The 27,816-nt window shown below is 43.0% G+C and overlaps 1 protein-coding gene across 3 annotated transcripts; it reads right to left on the minus strand.

The window, feature by feature from the left end:
* Nucleotides 1-192: 192 nt before the first annotated feature.
* LOC308469888 (uncharacterized protein) lies at nucleotides 193-27,424 on the minus strand. Of its 3 annotated transcripts, XM_080992963.1 has the most exons (5): nucleotides 27,405-27,424; nucleotides 26,690-26,747; nucleotides 24,696-24,779; nucleotides 10,678-10,761; nucleotides 193-4,324 (listed from the first exon to the last, which is right to left on the minus strand). In XM_080992963.1, exon 5 carries the CDS (start codon nucleotides 4,209-4,211, stop codon nucleotides 2,946-2,948), a length of 1,266 nt encoding a protein of 421 aa, XP_080849089.1. In that variant the 5' UTR covers nucleotides 4,212-4,324; nucleotides 10,678-10,761; nucleotides 24,696-24,779; nucleotides 26,690-26,747; nucleotides 27,405-27,424; the 3' UTR covers nucleotides 193-2,945. The 3 variants fall into 3 exon arrangements, with proteins under 3 accessions (XP_080849089.1, XP_080849088.1, XP_080849090.1); XM_080992962.1 differs by lacking the exons at nucleotides 24,696-24,779; nucleotides 26,690-26,747; nucleotides 27,405-27,424 and adding an exon at nucleotides 12,687-12,797; XM_080992964.1 differs by lacking the exons at nucleotides 24,696-24,779; nucleotides 26,690-26,747; nucleotides 27,405-27,424 and adding an exon at nucleotides 11,807-12,153.
* Between the last annotated feature and the right edge of the window lie 392 nt (nucleotides 27,425-27,816).

Genomic DNA, 27,816 nt, shown 5'->3' on the forward strand with positions numbered 1-27,816 from the left:
AGGAACAACTTCAGACAAGGCCTTTCCCAGGATGGAAAGAGAGTGAGGGAAATCTGACACTCCCTTATTCCTTTTGAAATAGTTTATTCCAGGCTTTAAGATACGGGGTAAGAATTTCCTTCCAAACCACCGCTCAGTGGTTCATGGCCAGGGGAAGGAATAACACCTCAAAGAAAAACACAGCCAAGAGAGAGGAAAATTCAACGTCCGGAAGGGACCCAGTTTATTGAGAGAGAGATAAACTATTGCAAAAGCTCCAGTGACCCAAAACCAGGGGTTAATTTTAGTACAACTTTGAGAGGGTTTTTTTGGAGAATGGTACAGGCATCAGCTCATAGAAGTTATACATGTAAGGGAAGGTCAGGGAGCTAAAACTGTTCTTCTGCCCATTATTTTGGGTATCCTGGTGTCTTGCTGTCTTAGGATTTACATTTCACTCATTTATTGTCCATCTCCCTGACAACCAGACCTTTAGAAAGTTCCTAGCTTACCACTCCAATGGGCTCCCAACGCCTGGGTAGAAGACTCAAGGGAAGAAGAGTCGGTCACATAAATTTCCTATTTCTAAACATTTTAAACAATAGTTTGAAAGATAAGCGGGTGGAAGTCGGGGTTGAGAAGTCCACATAGCCTAGAAATTATTAGAGCAGAGACATAGCTTCCATCAGAGAAAGTAAGATGAAGGTATAACAAAGGTACATATGTTTCATTCACTGTTACGTTATATGAATTCTATCATATGCTAAATGGGTTAACTAATTTTACAACATAAACACCAGTTCAGTCTCGACCTGAGAGGTTGCAAAACGAGGGGGCAGATACAGAAGGAAGATCCAGCCCCCCCCAAGAGAAACAAGGCTGCAGCTGATCTAGAACACTTTCCATCTAAGCCGTATTAATGGATCCTTCTCTAGGAGGACTTGGAGGAGCCACAGACCCTTGGGAAGGAGAGAGGAGCAAAGGATGCCCCAGAGCCCCTCTGGATAAGTTATTGACAGCACCCCAAACAGAATCACCCACCCAAGACCATGTTTCTCTCTCTCCACCACCTTCTCTTCCCCCAGTTGCTTTTATTCATCTAGAGGAGCGGGGGAGGGGGTCTCTTTCACACACCCTCTGGACACTCCAGGAACCGTGCTTTCTTCATTCCTCTATTCCTCCTGCCACTGGAAATAATGTTTTATCTGAACATTGTGCCCATCAGAGAACCAAGGAAGAGGAAGGGTTGTAACACAATTAGTGTATCAATTATAAAAACTACAGAAGGGTTTTATACACATAAGGAGATGGCCTCACTCTTTCTGTGTCTTCATTGTTCATTTAGTATAATTACAACAATAGGTGTTATATGGTTGTTCGTATACTACTAATATAACGAACCCTGCTTCCAAAGCATCACAACTTTCACCCTGTAATTTCCACAATGCTCTATTAGCAACCCCAAAACACCAACATTTCCAACTCCCTCTACCAAAGACTGAACTTCAGCCAACTCAAAGAGCATCAACATTGACCACCAGCATTGCAGGTTCACGCTCTCTGCAAACTGCAAACAGTTCATGATGTATGATATTGCATTTACTATTGTGAGATCACCTTCATTACTTGAATACATGGGTACAAATTTACATGCAGACACCAGAACTTCTCATGTACTCTATGCATCTAACGGCTGATGTATATTAAAATCTGCACTCCAACTGAAGCTCCTTCCACACTGACTGAAGCTCTTTCCAGATTCCATATATTTACCGTATTTTTCTCTCTATAACACACAGATTTTTTCTCCTAAAAAGGAAGGGGAAATGTCTGTGCGTGTTATTGAGCGAATGTGTGGTCCCTGGAGCCGAAAAATCAGGCAAAAATCAAATCGCGCAGTCACGGAGAAGGGAAACCTGAAAAGAGGAAGCTGCTGCTTTCCTGCATTCTGCCTCAGGGTCTTACTGCCCACCCTTTTCTGTTTCGTTGCTGTGTTTGCTCAAACAGAACAAAGAGCAGGGAAAGCCCCTCCCCTCCAGGCAAGCAGAGGGGAAAGCAGAGTGTCGTTCCTTCCTCTCTGTGCTCCGTTCTTTCCTCTCTGTGCTCCGGTGCTGCTGAAAACATGCAGGTGGGAGAGAGAGAGAGAGAGAGAGAGAGAGAGAGAGAGCTGGCTGGCTTGGGTGGAACTTTTGCCTTCCTTTCCTCCCTCCCGTTATATCCCACTCCTGCATTCTTAGCCAGCTGCTTCTCTGCACACCCCTCTCGTGCTCCTTGTCCCTTCTGTGTTTTTCCTTCCCTCCCCACTTAAAATGTGGTTAAAAAGCATGGATCCACATGGATCCTCAGGATTTTTGCACTGGGTCACCCCAAATTCACCATCAGAGCACATAGCATGTCCATGGCTACAGCCTGCCCCCCAAAAATCATGCACCCACTGTTGCCTGGGGCTGCAATGGTGCAAAAATGTGGTTAAAAAGCATGGATCCACAGGATCTTTGCATTGGGTCACCCCCAAATTCACCACCAGAGAACATAGCATGTCCATGGCTACAGCCTGCCCCCCCCAAATCACGCACCCACTGTTGTCTGGGGCTGCAATGGTGCAAAAACGTGGTTACAAAGCATGGATCCACATGGATCCTCAGGATCTTTGCATTGGGTCAGCCCAAATTCACCATCAGATCACATGTCTGTGGCCACAGCATGAAGCACAAAAATGATACATCCACTGTTTCATTCAGAATGTTTTTTCCCTTGTTTTCCTCCTCTAAAAACGATGTGCATGTTATGGTCAGGTGCGTGTTATAGAGCGAAAAATACGGTAAATGATTTCTCACTATCAGTAAAGTTCTTGCACACACAATCCTCACATTTAAATGCTTTCCCCCCTGCTGTGAATGTTCTCTGGTGTCTTTAAAATGTCCGCTTTGACCGAGGCTCTTTCCACACTCCTTACATTTAAATGGTTATTCTCTGGTGTGAGTTCGCTGGTGTTTCTTAAGGTTTCCACTTTGACTGAAGCTTTTCCCACATTCCATACATTTAAATGGTTTCTCTTTTGTGTGAGTCTGTAGATGCCTTCTAAGGGTTCCACCATTACAGAAGCTCTTTCCACACTCCATACATTTAAATGGTTTCTCCCCTGTGTGAGTTCTTTGGTGGCTTTTATAATTTCCACTTTGACTGAAGCTCTTTCCACAGTCTATACAGTTATATGGGTTCTCCCCTGTGTGAGTTCTTTGGTGCTGTCTAAGGTTTTTGGTTGAAGTGAAGCTCTTTCCACACTCCATACATTTATACGGTTTCTCCCCTGTGTGAGTTCGCTGATGTGTTCTAAAGGTTACACTATGACGAAAATTCTTTCCACACTCCATACATTTAAATGGTTTCTCCCCTGTGTGTGTTCTTTGGTGGCTTTTATAATTTCCACTTTGACTGAAGCTCTTTCCACACTCTTTGCAGTTATATGGGTTCTCCCCTGTGTGAGTTCTTTGGTGCAGTCTAAGGAGTACACTTTGACTGAAGCTCTTTCCACACTCCATACATTTAAATGGTTTCTCCCCTGTGTGAGTTTTCTGATGTGTTCTGAGGTATCCACTTTGACTGAAGCTCTTCCCACATTCCATACATTTAAATGGTTTCTCCCCTGTGTGAGTTTTCTGATGTGTTCTGAGGTATCCACTTTGACTGAAGCTCTTTCCACACTCCATACATTTAAATGGTTTCTCCCCTGTGTGAGTTTTCTGATGTGTTCTGAGGTATCCACTTTGACTGAAGCTCTTTCCACATTCCATACATTTAAATGATTTCTCCCCTGTGTGCGTTTTCTGATGTGTACTAAGGTTTCCACTTTGACTGAAGCTCTTTCCACATTCCATACATTTAAATGGTTTCTCCCCTGTGTGAGTTCGCTGATGTATTCGAAGCGAGCCATTTTTATGGAAGCTCTTTCCACACTCCATACAGTGAAATGGTTTCTCCCCTGTGTGAGTTTTCTGATGTATACTAAGGTTTCCACTTTGACTGAAGTTCTTTCCACATTCCATACATTTAAATGGTTTCTCCCCTGTGTGAGTTCGCTGATGTATTGTAAGGGCATCCCTACGACCAAAGCTCTTTCTACATTCCATACATTTAAATGGTTTCCCTCCCTTGGGCATTTGTTGATGTTTCCTATGAGTTTTGCTCCAGTTCTGCATAGCTTTAGATGGTTTATCTTCTGTTGAGTTCATTATTGTAAACTCAGTGTGCACACAGACAGAAGAACATTATGCACATTTTAACTTTGTCTTCATTATTCTCAATGAAATTGAAGGTGTCTCCTCAGAATTTGGATCGCCTTCTCCTTTGGGGGAAAGAAAACCATTTTAGGGTTTCATGGAAGAGGGAAAAGGAACTTAACACAGTGAGCCTAATTAACACCACCGTCTTTTTTATTTAAAAGCATCTCCTAGATTCTCTCCTCTCTTCTCTATGTCTCCCTGAGGAAGTATGGCCAGGGAATGGACCACCTGATCTCATGCCCGTCTTGTGATATAGAACTATCCTTGTGGAAATTATCTGTCCAGGACTCTCTCACTTTCCTTTCTCCTTTGAGGTGGGTGGTTAAGCAAATATGTGTGACACTGAAAAAGCTGAATTCTAATGGGAAGACTTTCAGAGGAAAATATCCTTTGGAATAATATACCAATTGCATGTAAGCTGTCAATTGGATTACAAAAGTGGATTATGCATTTCCTAAATGTGGCCAAAAGACTGAGACTGATAAATTAGAGGAATAAAGATATGTTTCACCTTAATTAATTAATTAATTAATATAATATATCATTATTCAAACCCCATCCTTAAGGCTGGGTTTTCCAACCCTCTGGGCAGCTCCCAACAGAATATTAAAGACATGCTAAAACATCAAACATCGACTTCCAGTTGGTCCACAGAGCTGAGAAGAGATGGGACTCAGCCCTTAGGGGAGAGTTCAGCTCTTTGCCAAACAAAGGGGGAGTCTGCAGGGGCGCCGCAGCCCCCCCAAACCCTCAAAAGGATTATTTTGAGGCCACCAGCACCATAAGGACGTCTCTCCGGCGCCGAAAACGCTCCCCTTGGAGAGCGGAAAGTGCAGCGAGATCAAGACGCCAGCGCATGACGCCATTAACTACTCGGAGGATTGAAGTCTCGAGTCTATCCTGCACAGCGGCCAGTTCTCGAAGAAAAAGAAACCTGAATCTGGCAAAAGGTTGGTGGAAAATTTTAATTGAGAAAAGTTTCGGAAGACAGCAGGGATAAAAAAAGGAAGTCAGCCCCGACTGTGATTGATTTACGGTACACTGCATGAATTACCTGCAAAACGGAGTAAGATTCTAATCTCCTACAGCGAATAAAAATAATAAATATCCTTTTTTAGTTCTGAAGGTTTGGTTTACTGAAAGGGAGGTGGAAATCCCTAGAAAATAAACTTATTTGAAACCCTTTGGGAGTTGAAGGAGAATGCTGGAGAAGGAGCTTCCGGCTTTCACTTTCAATTTTAATTTAAACTGCGCAATTTGTAAAAAATATGTTTATGGAGCTATTTTTGCGAGTTAAAATACCAGACCAGCAGAGACAAATATAAAAAGACTGCTAAAGTCTGGTACTGTAAGAAATTTGAGGAGATATTTACAGGAAGAGACTTGGGGACACCCTCCCCCTTTTGGTTAATGAGCATGATGGATTTATTTTCTCTCTCTCTTTTAACTTCACCTTTTTCATTGTTAAGACATTATAATTGTAGTGAATACCTTCCTCTTTTCTTTTCTCCTGGAATATAATGCGGTGGAAGTTGGATTAAGCCACCAAGAGGCGGAAGAATTTGTTTTGTTTTGTTTTGTTGGTACTTGGTTTTGATTTCTTCTTTTTCTTGGGACAGGGACACAGTGGAAAGTGCAAAAAATCTGTGGAAGTGGTGGGAGACATTTTTCTCCTGCTTTCTCTTTGTTTTTGTACAAATAATTATTGGATTATTGCAGCATTTACCCTTTGTCCCCCTCTCAGCTATATACATTTGATATAGAACTGGTTGGAGGCAAAAGGGCCACCTAGTGGTGAAAGAGGAAATAACAGTTTAAGAATGACATCATCACAGAAAAAAGGAGGGGAGGGGCAGCATCAGGAGAGACCCGGAGAGGGTCAAAGCAAGAAATGGAAGGGAAAGGAGATGTTGCAAAAATGTTTGCAGAACTGAAGAAAGATATTAAAGATATTAAACAAAGTGAGAAAAATATGGAAAGTAGATGGGAGCAGATGGACAAAAAATTAGATTTAACTGTGAATGAGGTGAAAGCCCAGATAAAAGATGTGAGCAAGAGAACACAAAATTTAGAGGAAAGATTGAAACCTATGCAACGAAAAGTAAGGAATTTAAAAAAGGAGGATGAGAAAAATAAAAGTGCAGTGTCAGAGCTGAATAAGGAACAGGAGGAATTGTGGGATGCAATTGTGGTGCAGGAATTGAAGCAAAGAGAGATACATTTGAGAATCAGATCTCTCCCAGAAACAGCAGGACAGAATATTTTAGAAGAATTAATTATTGAAATTGCACAATGGCTAGGAATTGGAAAAGATGAATTTGCCAATACAGTATTGAATGCATTTAGGATAAAAGTTAAATCAAAAAAAGGAAAAAAGTTTCCAGGAGATTGTTTGATGATAATTAAAGATAAGTAGATGAGAAATTTAATTTTGCTAAAAAAAAAGAGAAAAGAAGCTCTATATTGAGGCGTTCTGGGAAATGATTTATAATGAACTGAAAAAGGTATTTAAGTATACCTTCACTAAGAAACCAGAGGCCTTTCTTTTGGGTATTGTCGGCCAAGGGGTGGTAAAGAAGGATTGGACATTTTTCATGTATGCAACAACAGCGGCAAGGATACTTCTCGCAAAGTACTGGAAAACTCAAGATCTACCCACACTGGAAGAATGGCAGATGCAACTGATAGACTATATGGAACTAGCTGAGATGACTGGCAGAATCCGTGACCTGGGAGAAGAGAGGATGGAGGAGGATTGGAAGAAATTTAAGAACTATTTACAAAAACATTGCAACTTGAGTGAATGCTAAGCAGGATGCTAGATCATAAATAAATTGAGCACCACTAACTTAGATGTCTTAAGAAAATAAGTGAGATTGAGAAAATATAACTCTTTTTGAGAATTATAAGATTATGAATATATAGAAGGGATATAAGAATGCAAATAAGTTAACAAATTGCTGGTAAAAAGTTATAACGCTGAAAGTGGGAGCGGGAGATGTGAGGAAGTCAAAAAAATGTGAAAGTTTGTTAAGATATTTGTTACAATGCCTGTTACATTTATTTTTATTGTAAACTCCAATAAATATTATATTAAAAAAAAAAAAGAAGCTCTATATTGATAGAGCAATGATAATCATATTTAAGGAAATTCCACTTTGTCAGCTGCAATGACGTGATGGATATAAACCTCTGACACAAGTGCTGAGAAAAAACAATATTGATTTTAAATGGGAGTATCTGGAAGGAGTCTCATTCTACTACAAGGAAAAGTTAAACTGAAAAAGATGAAGTAAAAAAATTCCTCCAGAGGTACAGGGAACTGGATAAAGAGGAAGAAGGGGCAGCAGCAGCAGCAGGAACAGATATCATAGACCAAGAATAAGAAGTAGAAGTAGAAGATAATAAATTAGAAGAAGAAGAGGAGGAGGAGGAAGAACTTAGATATTGTTTTTGAGAGACTCATGTTGCAAGAAAACATAGAAGAATTTTGGTAAAAAAGAAATTAGGAAGTGAATTTATTTCATCAGACAGGAGTAAAAAGAGGGGTGGTGTTGTATATAAAAAATAAATATGAAGCGAGACAAATCTTTGTGGATCAAAAAATAATTATGGGGGACCTGAATGGGGAAATTTCATTGGAAATTGATAGAATGAGAAATGGGAATAGACTAGAAAGAAGGTAAACTACCCAAAACTTTCTTCTCTATGGTAGAAAGCTGCAATTTGATTGATGTGTGGAGATTAAAACACCCATTGGAGAAACAATATACAGTGGTACCTCAGGTTAAGAACTTAATTGGTTCTTGAGGTCCATTCCTAACCTGACACTGTTCTTAACCTGAGATACCACTTTAGCTAATGGGGCCTCCCGCTGCTGCTGCTGCGAGATTTCTGTTCTTATCCTGAAGCAAAGTTCTTAACCCCAGGTACTATTTCTGCTGTTTACCAGCTCCATCTGGTATGCAGGCTGAGACCCTATCTTCCCCCGGACTGCTTCGCCAGAGTGGTGCATGCTCTAGTTATCTCCCTCTTGGACTACTGCAATGCGCTCTATGTGGGGCTACCTTTGAAGGTGACCCAGAAACTACAACTAATCCAGAATGCGGCAGCTAGACTGGTGACTGGGAGTGGCCGCCAAGACCACATAACATCGGTCTTGAAAGACCTACATTAGCTCCCAGTACGTTTCCGAGCACAATTCAAAGTAACCTTTAAAGCCCTAAACAGCCTCAGTCCAGTATATCTGTAGGAGCATCTCCACCCCCATCGTTCTACCCGGACACTGAGTTCCAGCACCAAGGACCTTCTGGCGGTTGCCTCACTGCGAGAAGCCAAGTTACAGGGAACCAGGCAGAGGGCCTTCTCGGTAGTGGCACCCGCCCTGTGGAATGCCCTCCCTTCAGATGTCAAAGAGAAAAACAACTACCACACTTTTAGAAGACATCTGAAGGCAGCCCTGTTTGGGGAAGCTTTTAATGTTTGATGCATTACCGTATTTTAATATTTTGTTGGAAGCCGCCCAGAGCGCCTGAGGAAGCCCAGCCAGATGGGTGGGGTAAATAATAAATAAATAAATAAATAAATAAAAGATGGTGATAAAAATTTCAGCTAGACCCTACTGGCACCATTGGAGGAAGTAATGAACAATATTTTGAAAAAAGGAGAAACACCGGAGACTTGGAAAGAAGCATATATTACACTGATACCCAAACCAGACTCAGACTTATGACAGGTTAAAAACTACAGGCCGATTTCTTTGTTGAACAGTGATTTGCAAATATTAAGGTTTTCTTCCTGGCCGCCAGATGAAGGACAATATAAGGAATATTGTGAATATTATTGAATACCTGATGGCCAGGAATGAAAAACAGGCAGCCATAATATTTGTGGATGCTGAGAAGGCCTTTGATAATATATCTAGGGAATTTAAGATTAAAAACTTAGAAAGGATGGAAATGGGACAATTGTTTATGAGAAGTTTAAAAGCAATATTTCAAGTCAAAAGGCAAAAATTATTGAAAATAATGTATTAACAGAAAATATTGAAATTACAAAAGGGACAAGACAAGGGTGTCCACTATCACCATTGTTATTCATATCGGTTCTGGAAGTTCTCCTGAATAATATAAGGTTAGCAGAAGGAATTAAAGGATTACCAGTCAGAAGGAAAGAATATAAAGTAAAAGCCTTTATGGATGACTTGGTAATAACAATTGAACCAATAACAAGTCCGAAGGAAGTACTAGAAAAAACTGAACAGTTTAGACAAGTAGCAGGCTTTAAAGTAAATAAAAATAAAAAGTTTGTTAAAAATATGGACAAAAAGATAGTGGATCAGTTGCAATAATAAACAGAAACAGGGGTGGTAAAGAAAGTGAAATACCTAAGAATATTGTTAACCCCCCAAAATATAAATTTCTATCAAGAAAACCACAACCAGGTATGGAATAAGATTAAGAGAGATTTGGAAGTGTGGGGAAGGATGAAATTGTCACTTTGGGGAAGGATATCGGTTATAAAAATGAATGTGCTACCAAAATTGTTATTTTTGTTTCAGTCAATTGATGGAGTACACAGAATTAGCTAAGATGACCGGGAGAATCCGAGAACAGCGGGACCAAAAATTCCTGAAGGACTGGAGTAAATTTGTGAATTATTTGAAGGGCAATGGTGTTCAACTGAATACGCTTGTAGGATAACAAGAAGTCTTGTGAAAAATGGAGATAAGAAATATTGTTAATAAGAGTTAAAAGATAGGATGTTAAGATTTTGATTATATAAACAGTAGTAAAGAGACAAATTGTCAACAGAAGAGAGATAGGATGAAATCATTAGAAGGGAATGATGGAAGTCACTGGCTAAAAGTAGCCAAGATGTGTAAGAGATGATAAGATGGATGTTTTGTTTGGAAAGTTTATGTTAAAAATCTTTAATAATAGTAATAATAATAATATAAACATCAAACATCAAAAACTTCCCTAAATAGGGCTGCCTTCAGATGAATTGACAATCTGAGAACACTCACAATGGTTGAATGGACTGCTTATAGACGTAGACTTTGTTTGGATAAACAAGGGCTCTGGTGCCTGTTTATGGACTCTGTGCTTATTTGCAACCATTCAGATGTAATTGGCCAGGACTAAGCCATTCCACTTGAAGTCTGGAATGTCATGTGGATTTATAGCTCTTCTTCGTGCTTTGCTTTCCTACGCTCTGAATGCTGCTGTTTGTGTGAACTCTGTGGAGAGGCCAGTTTGGCGAAATGATACTGGACCCAAGTAGTCAGTGAATTATGAGCAGAATACCACAATTCCTTAACATCCTACAGATCTGGAAGGGCTCTTTCTATGTTCCTACACTCTGAAAGGAAACACACAAAGATACAGTCTCACAGAAAAGTGGAAGTACAGACCTCTCAATTTGTCCAGGACATGTCTCCACGATTTTCTTTTTCAATGCAGCTGATGTCAGACTGGTGTATCAGACTCTGTCCTAACTGGAATAAACAAAACAGAAGTGTTATTGATGTCCTATGTGATTGTTAAAAGTATTCAAAAATATTCATCTTTAGAAGTAGAGCTAACAAAGTATCTAGTGGCCCATTAAAGGCTAATAAAGATAAGATGGGCTTTGGTTTTGGGGGGGCACCAGTCCGATGATGTAGACAAGAAAGCTCAAAATTCCAGGATCCCTATAAACTATAATCCCACCAATTTACCTTGTTTCAGTTTGTAGGATTGACAAGTTGACAAACAATAAAAAAATTCCTTCCAGTGTCTCCTTAGAAACCAACTAAGTTTGTTATTGGTATGAGCTTTTGTGTGCTACTGGAAGCATTTTTTAAATTTTGTTTCAACTATGGGAGCCCAACACGGCTACCTACCTGTATCTAGAATTTGACAGACCTTACTTGTAAAACAAGTGGTACCTTGGTTTGCAAGCAGTCTGGTTTGCATATCTTTTGGATTACAAACACTTCAAACCCGAAAGTCCGTGTCCCGGTTTGCAATTTTTTGGGGGATTACAACCATTTTATTTTATTTTTGGATTACGAATATAAACTTTCGAGATGGACAAGACGACCCTCTTGCTAGCTCAATTTGTGCTTAAGCAGGTAACTGTATAGCAAGAACAACAGAACAGGAATAATAAGGAAGACAACTTCTTAGGATAAAGGAACTCAGTGGTCCCACAGTTACTCTGGAGAACTTCCTAAAGGTCCCTGTAAGGTAGTCCAGGTAGAGAAGAGAAGAAAACCCAGGCAAGGGAGGAAATGAAAGAGAAGGGAGAAGGAGGGGAAGGAGACACAGGAGGATTCTGGACATTTGGGTGGGGGAGTCCCAACCCCCAGGACAACCCTTGTTTCTCTGAATCTGATGGTCTCCCCCTCCACAGAGAGTGAAAAGGCCGCAGGAAGAGAAGAGAGGAAAGAGGAGACAGGAGACAAAGGAGGAGAAAGGGAAGAAGAAAGGAAGATCCCTTCCGAAATGGCGTTCCTGACTTTTCTCTTCTGCCCTCCCTGGAGCTCTCATGCAGCTGACCTGGCCAGGGGGTTGCTCTGCCCACCAGGTCTGCCCTCTTGAAATCTGGACCTCTTGCCAGCACAGAGGTGGGCCAGGACCACCCCCACGGGACCCCCCCTCTGCAATAAACTCGAAGCCTGAGCGAGGGGGGAAGTTTCCGGTAACTTAAGGGAGGGGGTTCATCCCAGAATCTTCCTGCCTTTTCTCTCCAGTGGCTGGACTTGGGAGAAAGAAGCATCCTGGAAAGAACTGGGTGGGGAAATGGGACCCCCCTTTTTTTTCAAGGATGCCTCCCTGTCCCAAGATTTCTTGCCAGGAAGGCAAAAGCCAAGGCAGCCCCTCTGGAGATTCCCCCGCTAGCGCCCAAGATGGAGACATCTCTTCCAAAAGGCCCCGGGTCTCTCTCTCTCCCTCCCCCGCAGGGTTCCCCCCTCCCCCGCCAAGGATGCTTCCATTGATCCCCCAGCCCCCCAACTTCCTATGCCCTCCTCCCTCCGTCCCTGAGACGCCCCTGCGCCCGGAAACCCCCCTTGGCTCCGCTCACCCCTCGCCCCCAAATGCGCGTGGCGAGGGTGCTTCCAAGGAGAAGGCGCCACGGAAACCCGGCAGGGGCTTCCTCTGTAGAAAGGACCCCTGCACCCCCGCCCTTGTGCATGTCCCATAGTGTTATTGTGTTTCGGGGGGGGGGTGATCTTTTGTGGGGGAGGGGCTCCAAAGGAGATCGAGCCACGCAAGTCCTGCAGGTCTTGGGTCCCCACTTCGCAGCGGGATTGCATGGATCCAGACTCTCCTGATGGGCCCCAGTAAAGGCGCTTTTGGGGAAGGTGGGGAGATATGGAGGGGTCTTTGTCTTTTCCTCCCCCCTCCCCGCCCCCCTTCCCCATCCCTGCATCTTTACCCCTTTGTCCTCTCTTCTGCCCCTCCGCCTCCCTTGCTCGCTCTTCCGATGTCTTTTCCTGCAACAGAAAGAGCAGGGCGGGAGGAGTTAGTCCAGCGACGCCCCCCCCCCTTTCTAAAGCCCCTCCCGATGCTCCTTTTTCCCGCCTGCCAGGAAAAGTCCGGCCCATAGAGCTACGGGGCAGAGCAGCCCCTGCCGGTGCTCGGATGGGAACCTGCGCTGAGGATTTTCCCAGGGGTTGCATGGGAGGCCTCTCTATCTCTCTCCTCTCTATGATAGAAGGGGGGGCTGTTCTTCCGTGCTCAGTTCTTCCTATACTGGAGGCTCTGGGATCCTGCACCTCAGCCCGCAAGGCCCCTTTTCTGCGCTTATACCAAGCCTGCAAGGCGGTTCTTTGACCACTTCTTCCCTGCCTCTGCTTTACAGAAAGAGCAGCAAACTCTGCACATGACCAGGGAATACTGTATGAACTCCCACCACGCCTTTACAGTACCAGTTTTAGTTTGCCTAGTCCCAAATTAGAGTTTCCAGCATTGCAGGGGGTTGGACTAAATGACCCTTCGGGGTCCCTGGCAACTCTGCATTTGTATGATTAACCACCGGTCAATAATGCAGGGCTCTTTTGCCTCACGTGGATCACAATCCCGCAGCTCTGAAAGGAAGAGCCTCATACTGTACCCACTGAGCTCTCCCACATTCCGCCCCTAAGGGATCTGGGTCCCAGCCAAGCGTTGCCGCGTCCTGAATCTGGTGAGATCCCACGGCGCGATCTAGATCCTTTCCGGTGCCTTACCCACTTTCTCTGTTGTTGTTGTTATTTAGTCGTTTAGTCATGTCTGACTCTTCGTGACCCCCTGACCAGAGCACGCCAGGCACTCCTGTCTTCCACTGCCTCCCACAGTTTGGTCAAACTCATGCTGGTAGCTTCGAAGACACTATCCAACCATCTCATCCTCTGTTGTCCCCTTCTCCTTGTGCCCTCCATCTTTCCCAACATCAGGGTCTTTTCCAGGGAGTCTTCTCTTCTCATGAGGTGGCCAAAGTATTGGAGCCTCAGCTTCACGATCTGTCCTTCCAGTGAGCACTCAGGGCTGATTTCCTTAAGAATGGATAGGTTTGATCTTCTTGCAGTCCATGGGACTCTCAAGAGTCTCCTCCAGCACCATAATTCAAAAGCATCAATTCTTCGGCGATCAGCCTTCTTTGTGGCCCAGCTCTCACTTCCATACATCACTACTGGGAAACCACTTTCTGTACGGGCAGAAATTCCAGAGCAGCGAGGAAACGTAAGGGTTAAGGGGAGAGAGAGAAAAAAGGCCCCTCTCTCCATCACCCCACTTCTCTTTCCGCTTGTTTTGGGAGGCCTCTGGGGTGGCAAGTCCTTTGGGTGAAGGGGAGGCTCTGGGGTGGCTAGGGTGCAGAAAAGGCTGTTGGGGGGCTAAGAGATGAATTGGAGGATCCCCTGGGTGGGTGGGTGGAAAGGAAACCATGGGACCCAAGTCCTTTGAGGTCCTTGCAACCCCCTGCCCAACCCCCACGAACCCGGGGGGGGGGGAGAGCTCTTTAGGGGGCTCAGAAATGGGTGTCCCTTGAGAAGGGGTGAGGACTCCAAGTGGGGAAAGAGGGTGGGCCCCTGTATTTGGCAGATGCTTTCTTTGTGACCCCTGCATTGCGGAGGGGTTGGACTAGATGACCCTGGGGGTCCCTTCGAGCTCCACAGTTTTATGGTTCTGGGGGGTAGAGGACAGATTGAATTAGTATCACCAGAAAACATTTAAAAACGGAGCTCCTTGTGTGACCTGAACTGTGGGTTCTCACATATGTTAATGTCCAAAATACAGCATTCGATTGACGTTGGAGAGACTAAGTTGAGAAATAAGACCAAGGGTAGATATTGATATTGCAATGTATTAGATAAAATGTAAAGAAATATACAATAAGAAGAGTACATTCATTTGTAAAAAAGGAATATACAGTGGTACCTCTGGATGCGAACGGGATCGTGTTCCGTTACTTCCAGGTGCCCGCGGAATTCAACCCGAAAACGCTCAACCCGAAGCTACTTTAACCTGAGGTACGACTGTACAACGGGATAGACAGCAAGTCTGAAGTGTTGGAATATATATGATTTTGGAATAGTTTTTTTGTCCTTATGTCCCCCCTCTCCCTTTAAGTATATAAACTTTGTATACAAGCTGAAAATTACAGTATAATAAGCCTTGTGATATAATATGATTATGTTAACCGATGTAACATAAGAACATTAATAAATAAATAAAACTGGAAGGTCCACCCCCCCAAGTTTATTATTATTGGGCAAAAAAATTCCTGCATTGCAGGGGTTGGACTTGATGACCCTGGGCGGTCCCTTCCAACTCTGTAGTTCTATGATTAACCACCAGTCAATAATGTGGGGGACTCACCCGCTAACTGCCCCCTATTAAATATACAGTGGTACCTCAGGTTACATATGCTTCAGGTACATACGCTTCAGGTTACAGACTCAGGTAATCCAGAAATAGTGCTTCAGGTTAAGAACTTTGCTTCAGGATGAGAACAGAAATCGTGCCACGCGGCGCGGCAGCAGCTGGAGGCCGCATTAGCTAAAATGGTGCTTCAGGTTAAGAACAGTTTCAGGTTAACTACGGACCTCCAGAACGAATTAAGTACTTAACCCGAGGTACGACTGTAGCGCGCACATCTCACTGTGTGCAAACTACAAAAATCCATACAATTTACCAATAGGTCTTACAGGAAAAGGCAAGGGGTGAGAAGGTGAAAAATGGCTTAGTCATGTATAATGAGATAAGATTCTGTAAGACCTATTGCAGTCGTTAAGAGTCGTCAACAGGCTCATCTCAGCTATCTGCCAATCTCCCATTCCCACCATCCTTCTGAGTAATACCCCTCCCCTTCTTCTCACTATATAGAAGGATCTGGCAACTTCTGTTTCAGTGTATCTGAAGAAGTGTGCATGCACACGAAAGCTCATACCAAAAACTAACTTAGTTGGTCTTTAAGGTGCTACTGGAAGGAATTTTTTCCTTTTGAAATAGTTTACTCCAGGCTTTACAATACGGGGTAAGAATTTCCTTCCAAACCACCCCTCAAGGAATAACACCTCAAAGAAAAACACAGTCAAGAGATAGGAAAATTCAACGTCCGGAAGGGACCCAGTTTATTGAGAGATAAGATATTGCAATACCTCCAGCGACACAAAACTTCATTCATTTTAGCACAACTTTGAGAGGGATTTTTTGAGAAAGGTACAGGCATCAGCTCATAGAAGTTATACATGTAAGGGAAAGTCACAGGTCAGGGAGCTAAAACTGTTCTTCTGTTCATTATTTTGGGTATCCTGGTGTCTTGCTGTCTTAGGATTTACATTTCACTCATTTATTGTCCATCTCCCTGACAACCAGACCTTTAGAAAGTCCTTAACTTACCATTCCAATGGCTTCCAACGCCTGGGAGGAAGACTCAAGGGAAGAAGAGTCGGTCTCATAAAAATTCTATTTCTAAACTTTTTAAACAGTTGTTCGAAAGATAAGCGGGTGGAAGTCGGGGTTGAGAAGTCCACGTAGCCTAGAAATTATCAGAGCACTGAGACATAGCTTCCATCAGAGAAAGTAAGATGAAGGTATAACAAAGGTACATATATTTCATTCACTGTTAAGTTAAACAAATTCTATCATATGCTAAATGGGTTAACTAATTCTACAACAGAAACACCAGCTCATTCTCGACTTGAGAGGTTGCAAAACGTGGGGGCAGATCCAGAAGGCAGATCCAGCCCCCCCAAAGAGAAACTGCAGCAGCTAATCTAGAACACTCTTTCCCTCCAAGCCGTATTAATGGATCCTTCTCTAGGAGGACTTGGAGGAGCCACAGACCCTTGGGAAGGAGAGAGGAGCAAAGATGCCCCACAGCCCCTCTGGAGAAGTTATTGAGAGCACCCCAAACAGAATCACCCACCAAAGGCCACGTTTCTCTCTCTCCACCACCTTCTCTTCCCCCAGGGTTGCTTTTATTCATCTAGAGGAGCGGGGGAGGGAGTCTCTTTCACACCCCCTCTGGACACCCCAGGTACCCTGCTTTCTTCATTCCTCTATTCCTGCTGCCACTGGAAATAATCTTTTATCTGAACATTGTGCCCTTCAGAGAACCAAGGAAGAGGAAGGGTTGTAACACAATTAGTGTATCTGTTATAAAAACTACAGAAGGGGTTTATGCACATAAGAAGATGGCCTCACTCTGCGTCTTATCTGCTCATTTAGTATAATTACAACAACAGGTGTTATACGGTTGTTCGTATACTACTAATATAACGAACCCTGCTTCCAAAGCATCACAACTTTCACCCTGCAATTTAAAAAATGCTCTATTAGCAATTCCGAAACACCAATATTTCCAACTCTCTCTACCAAAGACTGAACTTCAGCCGACTCAAAGAGCATCAACATTGACCACCAGCATTGCAGGTTCACGCTCTCTGTAAACAGTTCATGACATATGATACTGCATTTACTATTGTGAGACATCACCTTCATTACTTGAATACATGGGTACAAATTTACATGCAGACACCAGAACTTCGCATGTACTCTATGCATCTAACGGCTGATGTACATTAAGGTCTGCACTCCAACTGAAGCTCCTTCCACAATGACTGAAGCTCTTCCCATATTCCATATATTTAAATGATTTCTCACTATCAGTAAAGCTCTTTGCACACACAATCCTCACATTTAAAAGCTTTTCCCCCTGCTGTGAATGTTCTCTGGTGTCTTTAAAATGTCCGCTTTGACCGAGTCTCTTTCCACACTCCTTACAATTAAATGGCTATTTTCTGGTGTTGAGTTCGCTGATGTATCTTAAGGTTTCCACTTTGACTGAAGCTTTTTCCACATTCCATACATTTAAATGGTTTCTCCTTTGTGTGAGTCTGTAGATGGCTTCTAAGGGTTCCACCATAACGGAAGCTCTTTCCACGCTCCATACATTTAAATGGTTTCTCCCCTGTGTGCGTTCTTTGGTGGCTTTTATAAGTTCCACTTTGACTGCAGCTCTTTCCACAGTCTATACACTTATATGGGTTCTCCCCTGTGTGAGTTCTTTGGTGCAGTCTAAGGTTTTTGGTTGAAGTGAAGCTCTTTCCACACTCCATACATTTATATGGTTTCTCCCCTGTGTGAGTTCGCTGATGTATTCTAAAGGTTCCACTATGACGAAAACTCTTTCCACACTCCATACATTTAAATGGTTTCTCCCCTGTGTGTGTTCTTTGGTGGCTTTTATAATTTCCAATATGACAGAAGCTCTTTCCACACTCTTTACAGTTATATGGGTTCTCCCCTGTGTGAGTTCTTTGGTGCAGTCTGAGTACACTTTGACTGAAGCTCTTTCCACACTCCATACATTTAAATGGTTTCTCCCCAGTGTGAGTTCGCTGATGTGTTCTTAGGTTTCCATTATGAACAAAGCTCTTTCCACACTCCATACATTTGAATGGTTTCTCCCCTGTGTGAGTTTTCTGATGTGTTCTGAGGTATGCACTTTGACTGAAGCTCTTCCCACATTCCATACATTTAAATGGTTTCTCCCCTGTGTGTGTTTTCTGATGTTTACTAAGGTTTCCACTTTGACTGAAGCTCTTCCCACATTCCATACATTTAAATGGTTTCTCCCCCGTGTGAGTTTTCTGATGTGTACTAAGGTTTCCACTTTGACTGAAGTTCTTTCCACATTCCATACATTTAAATGGTTTCATCCCTGTGTGAGTTTGCTGATGTATTGTAAGGGCGTGCCTACGACCAAAGCTGTTTCCACATTCCATGCATTTAAATGGTTTTTCTCCCGTGTGAATTCGCTGGTGTGTTCTAAGGTCCCCACTTTGACTGAAGCTCTTTCCACACTCAACACATTTAAATGGTTTCTCTCCCGTGTGAGTTCGCTGATGTATTGTAAGGGTGTCCCTACGACGAAAGCTCTTTCTACATTCCATACATTTAAATGGTTTCTCTCCCGTGTGAATTCGCTGATGTGTTCTAAGGTCCCCACTTTGTCTGAAGCTCTTTCCACACTCAATACATTTAAATGGTTTTTCCTTTGTGTGAATTCTTTGATGGATTCTAAGTGCTCCACGCTGACTGAAGCTCTTTCCACACTCTATACATTTAATTGGTTTCTCTCCCTTGGGCATTTGTTGATGTTTCCTATGAGTTTTACTCCAGTTCAAGCTCTTTTTGCACTGCATAGCTTTAGATGGTTTATCTTCTGTTGAGTTCATTATTGTAAACTCAGTGTGCACACAGACAGAAGAACATTATGCACATTTTAACTTTGTCTTCATTATTCTCAATGAAATTGAAGGTGTCTCCTCAGAATTTGGATCGCCTTTTCCTTTGGGGGAAAGAAAACCATTTTAGGGTTTCACGGAAGAGGGAAAAGGAACTTAACACAAAGTGAGCCTAATTAACACCACCGTCTTTTTTATTTAAAAGCATCTCCTAGATTCTCTCCTCTCTTCTCTATGTCTCCCTGAGGAAGTATGGCCAGGGAATGGACCACCTGATCTCATGCCCGTCTTGTGATATAGAACTATCCTTGTGGAAATTATCTGTCCAGGACTCTCTCACTTTTCTTTCTCCTTTGGGGTGGGTGGTTAAGCAAATATGTGTGACACTGAAAAAGCTGAATTCTAATGGGAAGACTTTCAGAGGAAAATATCCTTTGGAATAATATACCAATTGCATGTAAGCTGTCAATTGGATTACAAAAGTGGATTATGCATTTCCTAAATGTGGCCAAAAGACTGATACTGATAAATTAGAGGAATAAAGATATGTTTCACCTTAATTCATTAATATAATATATCATCATTCAAACCCCATCCATAAGGCTGGGTTTTCCAAGCCTCTGGGCAGCTCCCAACAGAATATTAAAGACACGCTAAAACATCAAACATCGACTTCCAGTTGGTCCACAGAACTGAGAAGAGATGGGACTCAGCCCTTAGGGGAGAGTTCAGCTCTTTGGGAAACAAAGGGAGAGTCTGCAAGGGCGCCACAGCCCCCCAAACCCTCAAAAGGATTATTTTGAGGCCACCAGCACCATAAGGATGTCTCTCCGGTGCCGAAAACGCTCCCCTTGGAGAGCAGAAAGTGCAGTGAGATCAAGACGCTAGCGCGGGACGCCATCAACTACTCGGAGAAGTGAAGCCTTGAGTCTATCCAGCACAGTGGCTGATTTTCGAACAAAAAGAAACCTGAATCTGGCAAAATGTTGGGAAATTCTAATTGAGAAAGATTTGGAAGATAGAAGGGATAAAAAAGGAGGCCAGCCCTGACTGTGATTGATTTACACTGCATGAATTACCTGCAAAACGGAGTAAGATTCTAATCTCCTACAGCAAATAAAAATAATAAATATCCTTTTTTAGTTCTGAAGGTTTGGTTTACTGAAAGGGAGGTGGAAATCCCTAGAAAATAAACTTATTTGAAACCCTTTGGGAGTTGAAGGAGCCCGCTGGAGAAGGAGCTTCCGGCTTTTACTTTCAATTTTAATTTAAACTGCGCAATTTGTAAAAAATATGTTTATAGAGCTATTTTTGTGAATTAAAATACCAGACCAGCAGAGACAAATATCAAAAGACTGCTAAAGTCTGGTACTGTAAGAAATTTGAGGAGATATTTACAGGAAGAGACTTGGGGACACCCTCCCCCTTTGGGTTAATGAGCATGATGGATTTATTTTCTCTCTCTCTTTTAACTTCACCTTTTTCATTGTGAAGACATTATAATTGTAGTGAATACCTTCCTCTTTTCCTTTCTCCTGGAATATAATGCAGTGGAAGTTGGATTAAGCCACCAAGAGGCGGAAGAATTTGTTTTGTTTTGTTGGTACTTGGTTTTGATTTCTTCTTTTTCTTGGGACGGGGACCCAGTGGAAAGTGCAAAAAATCTGTGGAAGTGGTGGAAGACATTTTTCTCCTGCTTTCTCTTTGTTTTTGTACAAATAATTATTGGATTATTGCAGCATTTACCCTTTGTCCCCCTCTCAGCTATATACATTTGATATAGAACTGGTTGGAGGCAAAAGGGCCACTTAGTGGTCAAAGAGGAAATAACAGTTTAAGAATGACATCATCACAGAAAAAAGGAGGGGAGGGGCAGCATCAGGAGAGACCCGGAGAGGGTCAAAGCAAGAAATGGAAGGGAAAGGAGATGTTGCAAAAATGTTTGCAGAACTGAAGAAAGATATTAAAGATATTAAACAAAGTGAGAAAAATATGGAAAGTAGATGGGAGCAGATGGACAAAAAATTAGATTTAACTGTGAATGAGATGAAAGCCCAGATAAAAGATGTGAGCAAGAGAACACAAAATTTAGAGGAAAGATTGAAACCTATGCAACGAAAAGTAAGGAATTTAAAAAAGGAGGATGAGAAAAATAAAAGTGCAGTGTCAGAGCTGAATAAGGAACAGGAGGAATTGTGGGATGCAATTGTGGTGCAGGAATTGAAGCAAAGAGAGATAAATTTTGAGAATCAGATCTCTCCCAGAAACAGCAGGAAAGAATATTTTAGAAGAATTAATTATTGAAATTGCACAATGGCTAGGAATTGGAAAAGATGAATTTGCCAATACAGTATTGAATGCATTTAGGATAAAAGTTAAATCAAAAAAAGGAAAAAAGATTCCAGGAGATTGTTTGATGATATTTAAAAATAAGTAGATGAGAAATTTAATTTTGCTAAAAAAATAAGAGAAAAGAAGCTCTATATTGATAGAGCAATGATAATCATATTTAAGGAAATTCCACTTTGTCAGCTGAAATGACGTGATGGATATAAACCTCTGACACAAGTGCTGAGAAAAAACAATATTGATTTTAAATGGGAGTATCTGGAAGGAGTCTCCTTCTACTACAAGGAAAAGTTAAACTGAAAAAGTTGAAGTAAAAAAATTCCTCCAGAGGTACAGGGAACTGGATAAAGAGGAAGAAGGGGCAGCAGCAGCAGCAGGAACAGATACCATAGACCAAGAATAAGAAGTAGAAGTAGAAGATAATAAATTAGAAGAAGAAGAGGAGGAGGAGGAGGAGGAGGAAGGATAAGTTTAAAAGACTCTAGTTCACAAATAGTAGCAAAAACAAAACGGCATGAACACTTATGACATGGAGTGTTAATGGTTTGAATAACAAAACTAAAAGAAATAAAGTTGAAAAGATTCTATTAAAAAGAACTTACGATATTATTTGTTTTTGAGAGACTCATGTTGCAAGAAAACATAGAAGAATTTTGGTAAAAAAGAAATTAGGAAGTGAATTTATTTCATCAGACAGGAGTAAAAAGAGGGGTGGTGTTGTATATAAAAAATAAATATGAAGCGAGACAAATCTTTGTGGATCAAAAAATAATTATGGGGGACCTGAATGGGGTAATTTCATTGGAAATTGATAGAATGAGAAATGGGAATAGACTAGAAAGAAGGTAAACTACCCAAAACTTTCTTCTCTATGGTAGAAAGCTGCAATTTGATTGATGTGTGGAGATTAAAACACCCATTGGAGAAACAATATACAGTGGTTCCTCGGGTTAAGAACTTAATTGGTTCTTGAGGTCTGTTCTTAACCTGACACTGTTCTTAACCTGAGATGCCACTTTAGCTAATGGGGCCTCCCGCTGCTGCTGCGAGATTTCTGTTCTTATCCTGAAGCAGAGTTCTTAACCCCAGGTACTATTTCTGCTGTTTACCAGCTCCATCTGGTATGCAGGCTGAGACCCTATCTTCCCCTCGGACTGCTTCGCCAGAGTGGTGCATGCTCTGGTTATCTCTCGCTTGGAGTTCTGCAATGCGCTCTATTTGGGGCTACCTTTGAAGGTGACCCAGAAACTACAACTAATCCAGAATGCGGCAGCTGGACTGGTGACTGGGAGTGGCCATCAAGACCACATAACATCGGTCTTGAAAGACCTACATTAGCTCCCAGTACGTTTCCGAGCACAATTCAAAGTAACCTTTAAAGCCCTAAACAGCCTCAGTCCAGTATATCTGAAGGAGCATCTCCACCCCCATCGTTCTAGCCGGACACTGAGTTCCAGCACCAAGGGCCTTCTGGCGGTTGCCTCACTGCGAGAAGCCAAGTTACAGGAAACCAGGCAGAGGGCCTTCTCGGTAGTGGCACCCGCCCTGTGGAATGCCCTCCCTTCAGATGTCAAAGAGAAAAACAACTACCAGACTTTTAGAAGACATCTGAAGGCAGCCCTGTTTGGGGAAGCTTTTAATGTTTGATGCATTAGCGTATTTTAATATTTTGTTGGAAGCCGCCCAGAGTGCCTGAGGAAGCTCAGCCAGATGGGTGGGGTAAATAATAAATAAATAAATAAATAAAAGATGGTGATAAAAATTTCAGCTAGACCCTACTGGCACCATTGGAGGAAGTAATGAACAATATTTTGAAAAAAGGAGAAACACCAGAGACTTGGAAAGAAGCATATATTACACTGATACCCAAACCAGACTCAGACTTATGACAGGTTAAAAACTACAGGCCGATTTCTTTGTTGAACAGTGATCATAAACTATTTGCAAATATTAAAGTTTTCTTCCTGGCCACCAGATGAAGGACAATATAAGGAATATTGTGAATATTATTGAATACTTGATGGCCAGGAATGAAAAGCAGGCAGCCATAATATTTGTGGATGGTGAGAAGGCCTTAAATTCTAGGGAATTTAAGATTAAAAACTTAGAAAGGATGGAAATGGGTCAATTGTTTATGAGAAGTTTAAAAGCAATATTTCAAGTCAAAAGGCAAAAATTATTGAAAATAATCTATTAACAGAAAATATTGAAATTACAAAAGGGACAAGACAAGGGTGTCCACTATCACCATTGTTATTCATATCGGTTCTGGAAGTTCTCCTGAATAATATAAGGTTAGCAGAAGGAATTAAAGGAATACCAGTCAGAAGGAAAGAATATAAAAGAATATATAACCCCCCAAAATATAAATTTCTATCAAGAAAACCACAACCAGGTATGGAATAAGATTAAGAGAGATTTGGAAGTGTGGGGAAGGATGAAATTGTCACTTTGGGGAAGGATATCGGTTATAAAAATGAATGTGCTACCAAAATTGTTATTTTTGTTTCAGTCAATTGATGGAGTACACAGAATTAGCTAAGATGACCGGGAGAATCCGAGAACAGCGGGACCAAAAATTCCTGAAGGACTGGAGTAAATTATTTGAAGGGCAATGGTGTTCAATTGAATACGCTTGTAGGATAACAAGAAGTCTTGTAAAAAATGGAGATAAGAAATATTGTTAATAAGAGTTAAAATATAGGATGTTAAGATTTTGATTATATAAACAGTAGTAAAGAGACAAATTGTAAACAGAAGAGAGATAGGATGAAATCATTAGAAGGGAATGATGGAAGTCACTGGCTAAAAGTAGCCAAGATGTGTAAGAGATGATAAGATGGATGTTTTGTTTGGAAAGTTTATGTTTAAAATATATAATAATAATAATAATAACAACAACAACAACATCAAACATCAAAACCTTCCCTAAATAGGGCTGCCTTCAGATGAATTGACAATCTGAGAACACTCACAATGGTTGAATGGATTGCTTATAGAAGTAGACTTTGTTTGGATAAACAAGGGCTCTGGTGCCTGTTTATGGACTCTGTGCTTATTTGCAACCATTCAGATGTAATTGGCCAGGACTAAGCCATTCCACTTGAAGTCTGGAATGTCATGTGGATTTATAGCTCTTCTTCGTGCTTTGTTTTCCTACGCTCTGAATGCTGCTGTTTGTGTGAACTCTGTGGAGAGGCCAGTTTGGTGAAATGATACTGGACCCAAGTAGTCAGTGAATTATGAGCAGAATACCATAATTCCTTAACATCCTACAGATCTGGAAGGGCTCTTTCTATGTTCCTACACGCTGAAAGGAAACACACAAAGATACAGTCTCACAGAAAAGTGGAAGTACAGACCTCTCAATTTGTCCAGGACATGTCTCCACGATTTTCTTTTTCAATGCAACTGATGTCAGACTGGTGTATCAGACTCTGTCCTAACTGGAATAAACAAAACAGAAGTGTTATTGATGTCCTATGTGATTGTTAATATCAAAAATATTCATCTTTAGAAGTAGAGCTAACAAAGTATCTAGTGGCCCATTAAAGGCTAATAAAGATAAGATGGGCTTTGGTTTTGGGAGGCACCAGTGCGATGATGTAGACAAGAAAGCTCAAAATTCCAGGATTCCTATAAACTATAATCCCACCAATTTACCTTGTTTCAGTTTGTAGGATTGACAAGTTGACAAACAATAAAAAAATTCCTTCCAGTGGCTCCTTAGAAACCAACTCAGTATGTTATTGGTATGAGCTTTTGTGTGCTACTGGAAGCATTTTTTAAATTTTGTTTCAACTATGGGAGCCCAACACGGCTACCTACCTGTATCTAGAATTTGACAGACCTTACTTGTAAAACAAGTGGTACCTTGGTTTGCAAGCAGTCTGGTTTGCATATCTTTTGGATTACAAACACTTCAAACCCGAAAGTGCGTGTCCCGGTTTGCAAATTTTTGGGGGATTACAACCATTTTATTTTATTTTTGGAATACGAATAAAAACTTTCAAGATGGACAAGACGACCCTCTTGCTAGCTCAATTTGTGCTTAAGCAGGTAACTGTATAGCAAGAACAACAGAACAGGAATAATAAGGAAGACAACTTCTTAGGATAAAGGAACTCAGTGGTCCCACAGTTACTCTGGAGAACTTCCTAAAGGTCCCTGTAAGGTAGTCCAGGTAGAGAAGAGAAGAAAACCCAGGTAGGGAGGAAATGAAAGAGAAGGGAGAAGGAGGGGAAGGAGAGACAGGAGGATTCTGGACATTTGGGTGGGGGTGTCCCAACCCCCAGGACAACCCTTGTTTCTCTGAATCTGATGGTCTCCCCCTCCACAGAGAGTGAAAAGGCCGCAGGAAGAGAAGAGAGGAAAGCGGAGACAGGAGACAAAGGAGGAGAAAGGGAAGAAGAAAGGAAGATCCCTTCCGAAATGGCGTTCCTGACTTTTCTCTTCTGCCCTCCCTGGAGCTCTCATGCAGCTGACCTGGCCAGGGGGTTGCTCTGCCCACCAGGTCTGCCCTCTTGAAATCTGGACCTCCTGCCAGCACAGAGGTGGGCCAGGACCACCCCCACGGGACCCCCCCTCTGCAATAAACTCGAAGCCTGAGCGAGGGAGGAAGTTTTCGGTAACTTAAGGGAGGGGGTTTCTCCCAGGATCTTCCTGCCTTTTCCCTCCAGTGGCTGGACTGGGGAGAAAGAAGCATCCTGGAAAGAACTGGGTGGGGAAATGGGACCCCCCTTTTTTTCAAGGATGCCTCCCTGTCCCAAGATTTCTTGCCAGGAAGGGAAAAGCCAAGGCAGCCCCTCTGGAGATTCCCCCGCCAGCGCCCAAGATGGAGATATCTCTTCCAAAAGGCCCCGGGTCTCTCCCTCTCCCCCCCCCCCAGGGTTCCCCCCTCCCCCGCCAAGGATGCTTCCATTGATCCCCCAGCCCCCCAACTTCCTATGCCCTCCTCCCTCCGTCCCTGAGACGCCCCTGCGCCCGGAAACCCCCCTTGGCTCCGCTCACCCCTCGCCCCCAAATGCGCGTGGCGAGGGTGCTTCCAAGGAGAAGGCGCCACGGAAACCCGGCAGGGGCTTCCTCTGTAGAAAGGACCCCTGCACCCCCGCCCTTGTGCATGTCCCATAGTGTTGTTATGGGGGGGTGATCTTTTGTGGGGGAGGGGCTCCAAAGGAGATCGAGCCACGCAAGTCCTGCAGGTCTTGGGTCCCCACTTCGCAGCGGGATTGCATGGATCCAGACCCTCCTGATGGGCCCCAGTAAAGGCGCTTTTGGGGAGGGTGGGGAGATATGGAGGGGTCTTTGTCCTTTCCTCCCCCCTCCCCGCCCCCCTTGCCCATCCCTGCATCTTTACCCCTTTGTCCTCTCTTCTGCCCCTCCGCCTCCCTTGCTCGCTCTTCCGATGTCTTTTCCTGCAACAGAAAGAGCAGGGTGGGAGGAGTTAGTCCAGCTACGCCCCCCCCCTTTCTCAAGCCCCTCCCGATGCTCCTTTTTCCCGCCTGCCAGGAAAAGTCCGGCCCATAGAGCTATGGGGCAGAGCAGCCCCTGCCGGTGCTCGGATGGGAACCTGCGCTGAGGATTTTCCCAGGGGTTGCATGGGAGGCCTCTCTATCTCTCTCCTCTCTATGATGGGGGGGCTGTTCTTCCCTGCTCAGTTCCCCTGGGATCCTGCATCTCAGCCCCTTTTCTGTGGTTAGACCAAGCCTGCAGGGCGGTTCTTTGGCCACTGCTTCCCTGCCTCTTGTATAGAGAAAAATAATAATAAAAAAAAAATTCCTTCCAGTAGCACCTTAAAGACCAACTAAGTTAGTTCTTGGTATGAGCTTTCGTGTGCATGCACACTTCTTCAGATACTTGTATCTGAATACTTGTATCTTGTATAGAGAGAGCAGCAAACTCTGCACATGCCCAGAGAATACTGTACGAACTCCCACCACACCGTTTTCACTTTTAGTTTGCCACTAAACGAACCACCAGTCAATAATGCAGGGCTGTTTTGCCCCACCTGGATCATGAACCCGCAACCCTGAAAGGAGGGGCCTCATGCTGTGCCCACTGAGCTCTCCCACCTTTCGCCCCTAAGGGACCGGGGCCCCTAGGAGTTGGCCCCTATGGATGCACCTTTCTCAGCCCGGGAGCCTAGCCGAGCGTTGCCACGTCCAGAATCTGGTGGGATCCCATGGCGGGATCCGGATCCCTCCCGGAGGGGTTGGACTGGATGACCCTGGGGGTCCCTTCGAGCTCCACAGTTTTATGGTTCTGGGGGGTAGAGGACAGATTGAATTAGTATCACCAGAAAACATTTAAAAACGGAGCTCCTTGTGTGACCTGAACTGTGGGTTCTCACATATGTTAATGTCCAAAATACAGCATTCGATTGACGTTGGAGAGACTAAGTTGAGAAATAAGACCAAGGGTAGATAGTTGATATTGCAACTTCCGGAGGCGGCGCGAAACGGCAATGGCGGTCCTCTTCAGCTG

The sequence above is a fragment of the Podarcis pityusensis genome (genome assembly GCF_964106645.2).
Source record: "Podarcis pityusensis genome assembly, chromosome: 2".
NCBI classification, from domain to species: Eukaryota; Metazoa; Chordata; class Lepidosauria; order Squamata; family Lacertidae; genus Podarcis; species Podarcis pityusensis.

What these genes read in the sequence shown, in the direction of transcription:
- LOC308469888 (XM_080992963.1), bottom strand. Translation starts at nt 4,211, where the DNA reads ATGAACTCAACAGAAGATAAACCATCTAAAGCTATGCAGAACTGGAGC.